Below are 14,703 nucleotides of genomic sequence, written 5' to 3' on the forward strand. Positions count from 1 at the left end.
GAAGCCTTAGAGGGCATTTTAGAACTAAATCCTAGGAGAAATGCTTTTAGGTTCAGAGACAGACCTTCTCACTCACTGCCAAGAAAAAGAAAAAAAAAAAAAAGAAAGTTGAAGAGGAGGGAAAAGATATTAGTGTACAGAAAGGCAGCTGTTTGAGCTCACCCAGGTGTGCTCTGAAGACCAAACCCCTACAGCAGCAATTAGCGGGTAACCCTTGATCTGCTCTACCTCCTAGACAGCACAGTGGAATCAGATGGCATGGGAAGTGCGTGCGCGTACACACACACGTCATGGGATCCTACCTGCAGGAAGGTAGTTTCTGTGGGTGAGAGAATGAAGCCAGGTAACATTCCAAACAGACTGTAGTTTTAGCAGATCTGTCAAGAACACTGACACGGGAGGCTTGTTATTATAATCCCAGAAGCTTTTCATTTTTTCTTTGGGAAGTGTGTGAATAGTCGTAACGCTGTTTTGCTTCTAAAACTGGACAGTGAGTTAAAGAGCAGCAGCCGTCGCCACAATAACAGCACCACCACCACCAAAATCTTTTATCCTGGCCACCATGGAGTTTCTCGAAAGAACTTATCTTGTGAATGACAAAGCCACCAAGATGTACGCCTTCACGCTAGACAGGTAACAGACATCTGATACTGCTTCACAATTCGTTGTGTCTTGAGTATTCACTAAGTCCCTAGATCCTACTGCTTCAGAATTGGAAAGTTTTGCTGTTGCAACTTGGGGGCGTTTTGTAAAATTTTATAAACTTGCTGGCCAAGTTATATAATTCTTATCCTGAAAAAGGCAATACTCTGTATAGTTGATTTGCTTCCTTAAATATGCTGAGTGTACGAAGGACATATTTTATTAGTATATTTTTCATCTGTAGATTTTCTTCTAAAAAACGGACATACACAATCTGATGTGTTTCCCTTTCTTTTCCTCAATTCTTCACACTTTTAAGATAGTAAATTTTATTAAATTATATTTAGAAAGAATTAAGGCTTTTCAACTATGTGGCAAATTGTGGTCACACTGATCTTAAGTTAATTGCTATTTTCTTAATTATATAATATCATTATCACATATACACACCTATAATAAACATAGCTGAGCTTAATGTTCTACATAGCTCTAGTTCTTTTTACTATCTCCCACAGTTCCATGTGCAAGATATTCATTCATTTCCCCCTTATTTAACCATAATTGATTGAACGTGTGTATATATACCAGAGACTAAAATATTCCTAGACCTGTATCTCTGTCCTCTTGAAAGCCTGAGTCTAATGTGGAATGCATATAAGAAACAGACAATTACAAAATAGCATGTGTGTTATTCTGGGGGTATACAGTAAGAATACCTCAAGGGAGCCTAGGTCTTTGCTGGAATTTGGGAGTCAGAGAAAGCTTTTCAGAAGTGATAGGCTGAGAACTGAAAAAATAAAAAGGAGTTAGAGTAGGGTTAGGGAAACCCTACATAGGAAGTAGGGTTAGGAAAGTTTTCCTGACTGAGATAATTTCCTGGTAAAGACACAGACAAATAAGAATGAGACTTTGGTGCATTTGGGGAATTCAATCCAAGTGGGGAGCAAAGAGAAACACACTCAGAATACATAGATAAATGAATGAGAATCTGAAATAAGTTCATGTTAGAAGCAGAATTTAAGAGAATACTTCTTACCCATTAATAATATGTGTAACGTTTTTGTGTGTTTCATGAAAACAAATTAATATTCCAAAGAGTAGCGGCATTGCGTTTGATAGCATCGAATGTTTAAGCAACTGCAAAGGGACTTTTTCTTAGGATATTTATAACTTTGCTTAAAAAATATATATGGCAAAGAGTCTAGCACATCTATTATCTCACACTGTAAGAATTATTTTTCTAAGAAAATAATATTAGATGTGATTTATTGAGACCATAAATGACAAAGCCTCACATTAGGTCAGGCAGAAATTTTGAACAACAAATTGTTAACACTGTGGATGCTATTAATAGAGCATCTCTGCATTATTAAAATAGCAGTATTTCCCTTCTCATGAAACTAGACCATTAGTACTCTGTTATGCAAATAAAGCCAACTGTTTATGGTTATAGGGTCTCAGTCGCCTCATGAATTGGTATGGTTTTCAGGATACAGTGATGATAAAAACTGTCAAACTAATTTTTATTTTTTTTCCAAATAAAAACAATTGAACCTAGATGAGATTATTTATCCTGATCCCTCATTTCACCAGTTAGGAAAGTGGATTCCAGAGAGAATAAATGCCATTTTAAAGGTTGGATGTCTAATTATGGCAGAGTTGGGATGTGGACCATGCCTCCTGTTTGTGAATTTTGTTCCCCTCCCCGTCTCCTGCACACACACTTTCACCATGTGGCCTCCTGGCTCCTTAATCTCTTTCCTCCTGAGCTCATATGAACCTTGATCCCCTCACTAATTCACTTTTCCTCACCTCTCCCAATCTCCTTTCTCATATATTTGTTCTATCTCTATTTCAGAGGTAACTTTGTCCCCTGAAGGTCCTTCTCTTTTCTCCTTCCTTCTCTTTTTTTCTACTTATCATCAGCTTTCTATTTAAGTTGTTATCATCTGTTAAGAAACTTATCGAGAAGGAATCTGTATTCTCTAATTAAACAATAAGAGTGCTTCAGTTATCTATTGTTGTGCAAGAAACTATCCCCCAAAACGTAGTGGCTTAAACAACAATCATTTTATTAATCACAGTTCTCGCTCCATGTGGAGTTATCGAGGTTTGCTTGTGAGGCTGCATTCTGCTGGTGTCTGGGATGTGCTAGAAGGTCAAGGATGGCTTCACTTACTTGTCTGGGGTCTTTGTGTTGGCTTTGACTGGTCTTTGTTCTGCTTCCCATGGCTTCTCTCTCTGTGTGGTGTCTCATTTTATCAGATTAGCTTGGACTTTTTTATATGGCAGTTCAGGGGAGAAACAGAGCAGCAGTGGAATCTGACAGGTGTCAGACAGCTTAAGACCAGAACTGGCACAGCACCATTTTCACCACATTTGATGGGTTAAAGCAAGTCCCAAGTCTGAGATTCAAGGGGTGGCACAGTGGATTCCATCTCTTGCTGGCATGTGCATATAGGATGACAGGAATTGTTGGACATAATTTTAGAGACATTTTACCACAGGAAGTAGTAATATTAGGCCCTGTAGGTACTATTGTGTAATCTCTCCCCCACCAATCCCTCCAATTCCCTTTCCAGTGATGTGATCCCCTATGCTTGGGCTCATGGTAGCAAAGAGATAGTTGTATAAAGTTGACCTACATACTCAATATGGTTTTCTTGGTACTGGAAACGAGCTTTTCTTTTTCCCAAGTTGTATATTAAAGAAGTGCAGGGAATGTGAGGGCAGGTCCAGATGGTAGGGACAAAGTACTGGAATCGTTTCAATGTGAAGCCTTAAAGTGTGTGTGTGTGTGTGTGTGTGTGTGTGTGTGTGTGTGTGTGTGTGTTTGGGATGGCAGGACTTCTGGAACGGTGGTGTAAGTAGCTCAATGGACCTCCTTCCCCAGTGAAACATTTTTACCATTTTACTGGTAAAAATAATACTAAAAAAACTCCAACAGTTTAGTCTCTGGAAACTGTCTTAAGGGCATACAGCAAACTGAGATTTATTCAAGAAAATCTACTAAATCTCAGTAAAAAGCAAGAGTCTGTGGCATTTGAGCCATGATCTGCCCCACTAACCTCTTTCCCCTCCAAGCTTGTTGTGATGGAAGCTCTACTCTGGTTGGATGTGGCCAAAAGACAGGGATCTCTCTCCTCCCAGCTTCCAACTGGGGCTACAGTTCACCCCTAGAGCAAAGGGCTGCTGGAATCTCTAATTGCCCCAGCTCCATATTATAGAACCTGTATTCAATGCAGACATGGCCAAGAGGACTGGGGGCCCCTTCCTTCACCCAATCCCTACTCATAGTCCAGGAGCAGCAAGCCCCTGAACACCCCTGCCCTGGCTCACACACAGGGTGAGGTTCTTCACCACCCACTTAGGGAGCAGAGGTGGCACTCCAGGATAAGTGGGTCACTGTTCCTTCTCTCAGTTTTGGGGCAGTGATGCAGAGGTTCTGCCCATGGGAGAATCAGGCTCTAAGAACAGAGAGCTATGCATCTTTCCCTTAGAGGACTGATGATACATCATCTGAGTTATTTGGAACAGAACATGGGGTATTTCAAGCATAGCGCACTGTCGAAAACAATGAGGATTTTGCTGTTGAGCAGTCAAGGGCAGGCTGGTTGCTTCATCAGAGCAACAAGCTAAATGGTAGACCAGTTAGAAGTTTAACAGAAACAGGTAGGGAAAGGCAGGTAAAAAGAGCCCTCCTGGAGTTGGCACAAGCCACAAAGATTAGCCTCAAATACTATCCCTGTAAGGAGGCTCTTATGGACTGAATGTTTTTGTCATTCCACAATTCATATACTAAAACCCTAGCTCCCATGTGACTATATTGGAAACAGGACCTTTAAGATGATTAAGGTTAAATGAGGTCATTAGGGTGAAGTCCTGATAGATAGAACTCATATCTTTATATAAAGAGGAAGAGATACCAGAGATCTCTCTCTTTCTACCATGTGAGAACATAACAAGAAGACAGCCATCTACAAGCCAGGGCCACCAAAACCAGAAACCAAATTTTCCAGCACCTTAATAATGGATTTCTAGCCTCTAGAACTATGAAAAACTAAATTTCTGTTGTTTAAGCTACCCAGTCTGCAGTATTTTACTATAGAAGCTAGAGGAGACTAATACATGGCCCAACTTTAATTGGATAACATTGTAATTTATGCCTCAGGTTACTGCTGAAAACATTAGAGCAATCAGCAAGTGATTAAGGAGGACAAGAGCTGAGTGTGATACCAACAAAGGCAGAGCAGCCAGAAGCTTAACAGTGATGCATGGAAAAAGACAGTCAAAGAAAACATGATTAAAATGATCACCATCCCTGGGAAAGCGGGTAGGGAGAGGGAAGGATAACTGTGCACACGTCCAAGGCTGCACTCTCTGAGAAATGGCAATAGAGGCTACACAGCAGGGAAGGTCAAAGAAAATACTCCACTGAACTAGACAAGCCAATTCACTAAACAAATAAAAAAGCAAACAAGTAAGCAGCCACAATAACAAGTCCGCTGGGGATCAGTATTCAGAATTGCTACAATATATTACCTAAAACATCCAGTTTCCAGAAAAATATGACAACCTATGCAAAGGAACAGGAAAGAATAACCTATAAACAGTAAAGAGAGCAGGTAATAGAAACTGCCTTGGAAAGGGCCCCCATGTTGAACTCAGCATTCAAAGATTTAAAGCAGCTATTATAAATATGTTCAAAGAATTAAAGAAAACCGTGTTTAAAGAATTAAAGAGAGGCATGATGACAATGTCTCATCACATAGAGAATATCAGTAATAATAGATAGAAATAATAAAAAAGAACCAAATTCTGAAGTTGAAAAGTACAATACATGGAACAAAGGGACTCAGCAGTAGATATGAGCTGGCAGAAGAAAGAATCAGTGACTGTGAAGACAGGTCAATAGTTATACAACACAAAGTACAGAGAGAAAAAGGAATGAATAAAAATTAACAGAGCCTCAGAGAAATGTGGTACATAGTTAAATATCCTACCACATACATAATGGGAATACCAGAAAGAGAGGAGGCAGAAAAGGAGCAGAAAAACATTCAAAGGAACAAATTTCAAAATTTGGTGAAAATATTAATTTATACATCCATGAGAGTCAACAAACTCTAAGAAGAATCAAGGCAAACAGATCTATACTCTGACACACACATCATAGTTAAAATATTGAAAGCAAAACACATAGAAAAATCTTGAAAGCAGTAAGAGGAAAAAAGACTCATCGTGAGCAAGAGTTTCTCAGTAAGATTAACAGCTGATTTCTATCAGAAACAAAGGAGGCTGGAAGGCAGTGGGGCAGCATATTTAAATTACTGAAAGAAAAAACAAACCCTGCCAATCAATCAACTTTTATCCAACAGAACTATCTTTGTAAAATGAAGGTGAAATAAAGAAATTCCCAAACGAATAAAAATTGAGAGAACTTTTTGCTAGCAGATTCATTTTACAAGTAATAGTAAAGGAAATTCTTCAGGCTTAAAACAAATGACACCAGCCATTAACTAGAGTCAACACACAAAAAATCAAACAGCATCAGTAAAGGTAATTATGTAGATAATTATAAAAGACAGAATATTTACTCTCCTTTTTTCTCTTAATTGATTTAAAGATAAATCACATAAAATAAAATGCATGTAATCTTTGATGAAATGGAAAACTTCACAGAAAGATATCAGCTACCAAACTCGAGAGGAAATAAAAATCTGAGTAGACCAATAACAAGTAAAGAGACTGTATTAGCTTCACACAAAGAAAGCCCAAATGTCTCACTGATGACTTCTACCAAAGATGTAAAATAGAATGAATATCAATTCTTCCAAAAAATAAAAGAGTGAACATTTTCCAACTTATTCTATGAGTTCAATATTCCAGATAGAAAAACAATAGAAATGAAAACATACTTCCACAAAACCTTGTATACAAATTTGCAAAGTAGCATTATTCATAATAGCTGAAAAAATGTAAACAACCTAAATGTCCATCAGATGTATATCCATACAACTTAGTACTATCTGGAAATAAAAAGCAATGAAGTACTGACATACTGAAATTTGGTATAACATGGATGAACCTTGAAAACACTATACTAAGTGAAAGAAGCCAGTCACAAAATCTACATAATGTATGCTTCCATTTATAGAAAATGTCCAGGAGAGGCAAATTTATAAAGACAGAAATAAGATTAGTGATTTCCTGAGGTAGGATTGTGTGTAAGGAGACTGGGGATTTACTGGGTATGGAATTTCTTTTTGGGGTGATGAAAATGTTCTAAATTAGATTGTGGTGATGGTTGATGACTTTGTATATATGCTAAAACCCATTAATTGTATACATTAAATGGGTTTGTGGCATATGAGTTATATTATAATAAAGCTGTTTAAAAAAGGGGTGGAGGGGCTTCCCTGGTGGCGCAGTGGTTGAGAGTCCGCCTGCCGATGCAGGGGACACGGGTTCGTGCCCCGGTCTGGGAAGATCCCACATGCCGCGGAGCGGCTGGGCCCGTGAGCCATGGCCGCTGAGCCTGCGCGTCCGGAGCCTGTCCTCCGCAACGGGAGAGGCCACAACAGTGAGAGGCCCGCGTAACGCAAAAAAAAAAAAAAAAAAAAAAAAAAAAAAAGGGGTGGAACACTGGATAGCTGGTCTGGGACAAGAAATTACACCTGTTAGGTGAACACTTCTATTCCCCACTCCCTCATAACATCTAATCAAATAAACGGTCTCCATATTTTGCTCACTATACTCTAGCCTTCCAAGCAACACCCAAAACGATCATTTTAGAAATGTGAACCACATAATGTTACCTCCCTCGTCAAAACCTTCCGACTTCCTCCTTTTATATTTTGAAGAAAATGAAACCCTTTACAATGGCCCACAGAGTTCTGCATGGTCTGACTTCTGCCTACTTCTTTGACTTGATTCAGTTTTACTCTCTCGATGCTACAGTGGCCACTATGCAGTTTCCTTTCTGTTCAAGACAAGCTTCTGAACAAGACAGGTTCTTTCTTGCCTTTTGGCTTTTGCACCAGCAATGCCCTCTGCTTGTGATGTTCCCCCTTCCTGTGGGTCTGCTCCGGGTTATCTTTTAAGTTACTGCTCAGATATCATCGACAGAGGTGCCTTCCCCTACCACTCTATTTCAGGTAGCCTCACCTTTCCTCTCCCAGTCACTGCCCATGATACTACACAGCCTCTGTTACTATCAGCTGGTTTGCTGTGTTCCCCTCTGCTAGGATATAAGCTTCTTAGGTCAAGAACTTTGCTGGTCTCAAAGGCATGGATGGTATCATTAGCACCTCTGATGGTGCAGGCATGCAACACATTTGTTGAACGAATGAATACACGAAGTGTTGGAAATGCATGGCGGGACCTTAGATTTTACCTCCTCTCCCAACAGGAGGAGTGGTTTAAGGCTCTTGGGAAAGGTAATGTGAAAGTACAAAAACAAAGTGATTTTATATAGTCAACATGTGAAGTAAGAGTGTGAAAAATATTACCAGCTCCACTTAAGAGATATAGAACCAAAGGGGTTTGACTTCTACCAACAGACAAAAATAAGATACAAAATTAAAAACAAAAATGCTTCTCCAAGATCACAAAATAAAGCTCCATTTTCTAATTCTTATTTTAAGAGATGAACTCTAAGTTCTAGGCTATTGACATCAACTTTTGTAATATTTCCCTACTTTTCTTCTCTGTTTCTCCCCGTTTTTTCTGTTTGATGCTACAGTAAGTTTCTTTGCTCCGGCCTATTGTTCCTACTCTTCAAAGCGTCAGCCATATTTGAATGTGTGGTGACCTCTGGTGATTTATTCTTTGAAAGCAAATTCATATTTTGATGCATTCTGGCATTTGCTTTTTAGAACCTTCGTTTTAAAATTCTTCTTAGAATTTGCATCACTTTTCAGATCAAGAGCCTGTACTGCAATCTAGAGACACTTAGACCACTTTGCTCTTATGAGATGATGAGGAATATATTTTAACTTCAGTTTTTTAACTTCTTTTGGAATCATAGACCCTTTGGAATAGAATCATAGACCCTTCTTTTGGAATCATAGCCCAGCGAAGATGGTGGACTCCCATCTCCCCTCATAAAACACATACATACACACACGTGAACACACTGTATCCAATTTCCGTCCTGTTTCGGATTTCTGGCTTAGTGCTTCAAGGAACAATCTCAGCTCAAAATGTATCCAACTTGGTTAATCTTAGGTCTAGGACAAGGTAGCAGCATTTAAAAGTAAAAATTGGCCAGGCTTCTTGCACTTTTCCTCTTGTGGCATTGCTCACAGGCTGTTCTCCTGGTGGAATTCCTGCCTTGGTCTGCTTCTAAACTGTTCCAGGATAAGTTCTCTCTCAGTCACTCACCACCTGGTTTTCTCTGCCCACAAGATTCACGAAAAATAGAAAATGAAGTTAAGCTTCATATGGCCGGAGTGGTCATATGAACAATGCCAGAATATTTGGTGACCCTGTCCTGCTCACACTGCCTTCTCAGCACTAGGAAAAAGGAAACCTCCACCATGTTTTCTTATTAGTTCTCTGGCTCCTCTGCGTCGATGACCATTGGTGACTAACACTACTACCTTATACGGTTGTTTATTATCAGGGTATGTATCACATTACAAAGGTGAAAATTTATAGGTATGAGTACTCTATGTGCCTCTTGCCAAATAGTTCTTATTCCAATATGGAGATTACTTAGAATTGCTCAAAATCCTGAGTGCTGTTAACATCATCGGCAAAAACATTCTGAAGCCAATTTGGCAAATATACATCAAAATCCTTAAAAATGCAGATACTCTTTTTTTAAAAAATAAATTTATTTATTTATTTTTGGCTGTGTTGGGTCTTCATTGCTGCACGTGGCCTTTCTCTAGTCATGGCGAGCAGGGACTACTCTTTGTTGCTGTGCGCGGGCTTCTCATTGCAGTGGCTTCTCTTGTTGTGGAAAACAGGCTCTAGGTGCTTGGGCTTCAGTAGTTGCGGCACGCGGGCTCAGTAGTTGTGGCTCACGGGCTCCAGAGCGCAGGCTCAGTAGTTGTGGCACACGGGCTTAGTTGCTCCGTGCCATGTGGGATCCTCCCGGACCAGGGCTTGAGCCCATGTCCCCTGCATTGGCAGGCGGATTCTTAACCACTGCGCCACCAGGGAAGCCCAAAATGTAGATACTCTTTAGCCAAGTAATTCCCCTTTCAGGATTGCATTTTAAGGAGATAATAATATACTTAGCAAACGATAACTATAAGGATATGAATCACAGTGGTGCCAAATAATTGGCAAAGAGGCAATTGTCCAATAATAGAAAATAGTTACTAATGTTGCAACATATCTATACTAAATATAATGCTCTCTGTATGTTAAACTAATGATATAGAATATTTAATAAGTTGAGAAAATGTTAACAATATGTACAGCTAAAAATTAGGTTCCAAAGTTGTATCTTTGGTGGAATCCTATTGTGACACTGTCATTTCATCCACAATCTATTCCAGCCCATCCCCACTGAGTTGCAGTCATGTGATTTGGGCAGCATTTACCACACTCTCAGCTCCAGGAGTCAGCGTTGTTGGGTTTAGCCAATCTTCTGGCTGTAACAAGGTCTAAGCCAATTAGCACATCCATAGTCCTCTGGCTACAGAGGCTGGCCAAATCAGCATGCAACTCAGGACTCCTGTTTTGCAGTTGGGAGAATGAACACTGTTTCTCGCTGTATAAGAAAAAACAAGTACACAGTCCTGATTATCTTGGGCAACTATTCCACTACATGAGGAAAACCAGCCTGAGGTTGAAGAGTAGTTGAGAACTGCAGAGTAATGGATCTGGAGCTTTGATAAATCAGGCTGAAGCCTAATACTTCTAGATGTTTTCAGGTGCAGAACCAATAATTCCCATTTGTTAACTTACCTAGCATGAGCTTTGTTTTCTGTACTTGCTATCAAAAACATCCTATTTACTATGGACTCTAAGTAAAAACAGTATTTATTTATTACAAAGCTAAACAAAAAACTATCAATAATAGTTGTCTCTTGGTGGTAATTTATTACTGACTTTTTTCTCTCTGCTTTGTGCCTTTCTGTAATTCCAGGTTTTCTATAATGAATATGTATGTTATTTTATTCAGGAAAACCCCCCAAATATAAGGATAATTAGAATTGTAATAATAATCATCACTTAAGCCAAAACCATCAGATCTTTTTGTGGATGGTGATAAGACAAAGTAACTCTTCAAGTGGAGGAAAATAATTTATTTCCGTTTATACCTTTCAGTCATGAATGTAAAGGTCTTACTCCTAAGAATCTTATTAATGTCTTCTAATAAGTTTATTAAAAAATACAAATCTAATTAGTTCAAGATCATGGCATCAGTAAAAATTGGTTTTAGGTGTACCGATGTTCAGGTAGAGAGGCAGTGTGGGCATAGTGGAAAAAACACTAGGCTTGGAGTCCCAGCTCTCCCGTTTCCTGGCTGTTTGATCTCAGGCAATTACTTAACCTCTCTGAATCTTAATTACTTCAGGTAAGAAACTGTGGGTTGGACTAAATGTTATCTACAATCTTTGCATTTGTGAAATTCTATATTTCTATAAATGGCTCTATATTTCTATAAATGCTTTATATTTGAATAGAACTGACAGGCACTGCCTGCTTTGGGAAGTATAAGTAGGTTTAACTCTCATTACAACTTTGATAGATTGGTAGAGATTTCTGCAAAGCTGTGTTAAGAAGGTTTCTGAGGGTTCATATGGACTCAGCAGGAAAAAGTGCTATGATCTATTAACAATGTTGCTGTGCAGAAGAAAGGGAGAGTGTTGCCATGCCATAGTGAGTGTCTGAATCACCAGGCTGGCTCATACGCACATTACTCGTTAATAATAATAACCTCATTACTGCGCCTTTTAAAATTTACAGCAGTGCCCAAAATGTTTTCAAAGTGAAGTGACTGTGAAGGAAAGGCACCAAAATGTATCTGCTTCCTTTCTCCTTTTCCTTTACTTCCTTTTAATCACTGGTAGTATAGACTGAATAAGAGCTTGCCTAAATAAAAGCAAAACTCTTTGTAGTTGAGAATTCAGAAGGAGAGTTCTCGCTTGGTTCCTTACATTTGATATTTCTTGTAGAAGGAGCCATGAATTATAAGTTCCTAACTAGTCAGCAAATGTCCTCATAGCAGCTCTGATAATGGGTAGGGCTGTCGGTGAGAGGTTTATTTGCAACCATGTTCACTTCTTGCTTCTGTCAAACTCATCCTCAGCATGGAACTCCAGCAGAAACCCTTGAATAAAGATCAACGTCCTGGAGAGAAGCCAGAGGAGCCAGAGTCAGGAGCCGTGTATCACTGCCACAGCAACTCCAAGGCCACAGAGAACAGGGCAAAGGAGCAAGTCTATGCCAAGTGGAAACTCTGTGCTGCTTCAGGAACATGCTTAGTTTTCATGATTGCAGAGGTCATCGGTGAGTATTTCTCAAGACTTCTCTGATTAAACAAGCAAACAAAACCCTGCATCATCACAGGAGAGTTGCCTAAGTTCTTTTAAAAAAAGACTGAATATTTTATGCAAATGTAACAATAGTAACAATATGTTCATTTGAGATAAGTTGGAAAGCAGAAGGAAACAAAATAAAATTAATCACAATCCTACTTTTGAGTGATAATCTTCAATAACATTATGGAGTATTTTCCTACGGTATATTTTCTATTCATAGCTCACAATTTTTTTTAACATAACTGAGAGCACACAATGCTTTTGGCCATGCCATCAAATACTCTTTCAAAAACATTTCTATGCCTGAACAATATTCTATAATATGCTCTACTGTGATTTACATAACCATCTCTCTATTGTTAGAAACCTAGGGAGTTTTTTCCTACTTATGGACAATGCTGCAATGAAAAATCTGGAATAAAACTCTGCTTGTTTTTCTGGATAATTCCTTCAAAGAGATTCCTAAAAGTGGAAATAACTAGTTGAAGGACATGAATATTTTTATTACTTCTTTATGCACATTGCCAAACTGCTATCCAGAAAGCCTGAAACAATTCCTATGTCTGCCAGCTCTACATGAGAATGATTCTCTCTCCAAATCTTTCCCAGAACTTATTTTAATCTTTCAAAAATCTTTGCTAATGTATAGATGAACATGCTTTATTTTAATATGCATTCCTTTGTTACTATTAATATTATTTGCATGTTTATTAATGATCTGTATTTCCTTTTGTTAATGCATTTCCTATTTGCCTTGTAATATCTGTGGCTCACTTGTTTTTTCAGATAATTTGTAATTCTTTATATTGATCTCTGGGAACTCTTTTTTTTTTTTTTTTTTTTGCGGTACGCGGGCCTCTCACTGCCGTGGCCTCTCCCATTGCGGAGCACAGGCTCTGGACGCGCAGGCTCAGCGGCCATGGCTCACGGGCCCAGCTGCTCCGCGGCATGTGGGATCTTCCCGGACCGGGGCACGAACCCGTGTCCCCTGCATCAGCAGGCGGACTCTCAACCACTGTGCCACCAGGGAAGCCCTCTGGGAGCTCTTTATATAGTTATTAAACTTTTGTTATATCTGTTATTAGTACTATTCTAGTTTGTTGTTTACTTTTTAGTTTTTTTTAATTTTTGGTTTGACTTAGAGAAGTTTCAAATTTTATAGAGCTAATTGTATCAAACATTTCATTTTGGGCTGATTTCTTTTATGACTCTTTCACTATTTTAGTGCTTAGTAAGCCTTTCCTACCTACTGAGAAGATAAATATCATTTTGTTGCTCAATTTTTTGCATTTAATTTTAAATCAATGTGAAATTGTCTATGCTCTTAGCATTGAAAATTCTCTTTCTAAAGAGCTAACAAAGATTTACACATCATTTATGGAATAATTATTTCCTCCATTGATTTTTCTCCATATGACTTTTATCATTTATCAAATTTTTATAAATAATAGAGTTAGGTTCTAAGGTGTTTTATCTGTGCTGCTGATCTCGGTCAGTAGTAACATATTTAATGTAGATTTACATATTATAATATTTGTTGTTGTTTCCTCATTATCCTTTGTTTAACAGAAAAAAGGTAAAGGCTGTTCATTCCTGTTTATTACTCTAATTAAACATGAGAATAATTTTGTTCAGTTTCCTCCAAAATCTAATTTTGATTTTATTGGTATATAAATTAATTTGGGAACACAAATCTTCTTAAAATACTCAGTTTTTCCCTCCAGGAATACAGTATGTTTCTCCATTTATCCAGATATTCTACATCTCTCATCAAGTTAAGGTTTCATGTTTTTAGTTTGCTTGTTTTAACACAAGGACAACCTACTTCTTGCTAGAGTTATTTATAGTTAGTTTGTGTGTTTGGTTTATTCTTTCCAGAGGTGAGTGGGGTCTTCCTTTTCTCATGTCCTGCTTTCTAAATGGTTACTTTTGGGATTTTGGAAAGTTTTCATTTTGTATATTCATTTTGTACTCAACAGTGTGTTTGAACTACTGTCATTCTAAATGTATCTCAAGTTAATTTTCCTTGTTCTTCTCTCATCTCTCCTCCTAGGAGATAATCCTCTCTTGTTCAAAAAAGTTATATTTCTCCTTGCTTTCAATAGTTCTGTCTCTTCTGTAGGTTTCATATTTTTATCATGTTAAATAATATGCTAAATCAAATCATATGTTCAACTATTTAGCTGTTAAGTGAAATGTTTCCTGAGGGGTTAAGTATTTTTATTATGTTAATGAAGTATTCTCCTTGTCCTGGTTTTTTAATGGTTAATGGATAATCAAGGATGAGTGTTGACTTTTATCAAAAACCTTATCTTTTAAATTCATTCTGTTTTAAAACGTTTTTACCCATTGTTGATGTGTATTATATTAAGGGATCATGATGCATTTCTGGTATTAGGATGACAACAGCTAATATTTGTTTAATGCTTACTATGTGCTGGGAACTGTGATGAGTGCTTTCTACGTATCACCTTACTTAATCCTGATGAAATTCCTGAGAGGTAGGTCCTATTACGAATTGCACTTTATAGACCATAAACTTGAAGCACAGAGAGTT

General features: G+C 38.2%; 1 protein-coding gene across 1 annotated transcript in view; it reads left to right on the forward strand.

Moving 5' to 3' along the window:
- The first annotated feature begins 562 nt into the window (after positions 1–562).
- The window catches only part of SLC30A8 (solute carrier family 30 member 8), a 35,387-nt gene continuing 21,246 nt past the window's right edge, over positions 563–14,703 (forward strand). The window contains exons 1-2 of the mRNA XM_032610270.1: positions 563–633; positions 11,915–12,114. Coding sequence (XP_032466161.1) covers positions 563–633; positions 11,915–12,114 — 271 coding nt within the window. The remainder of the gene's footprint in view (positions 634–11,914; positions 12,115–14,703) is intronic.

Source organism: Phocoena sinus, chromosome 17 (genome assembly GCF_008692025.1).
Source record: "Phocoena sinus isolate mPhoSin1 chromosome 17, mPhoSin1.pri, whole genome shotgun sequence".
NCBI lineage: Eukaryota > Metazoa > Chordata > Mammalia > Artiodactyla > Phocoenidae > Phocoena > Phocoena sinus.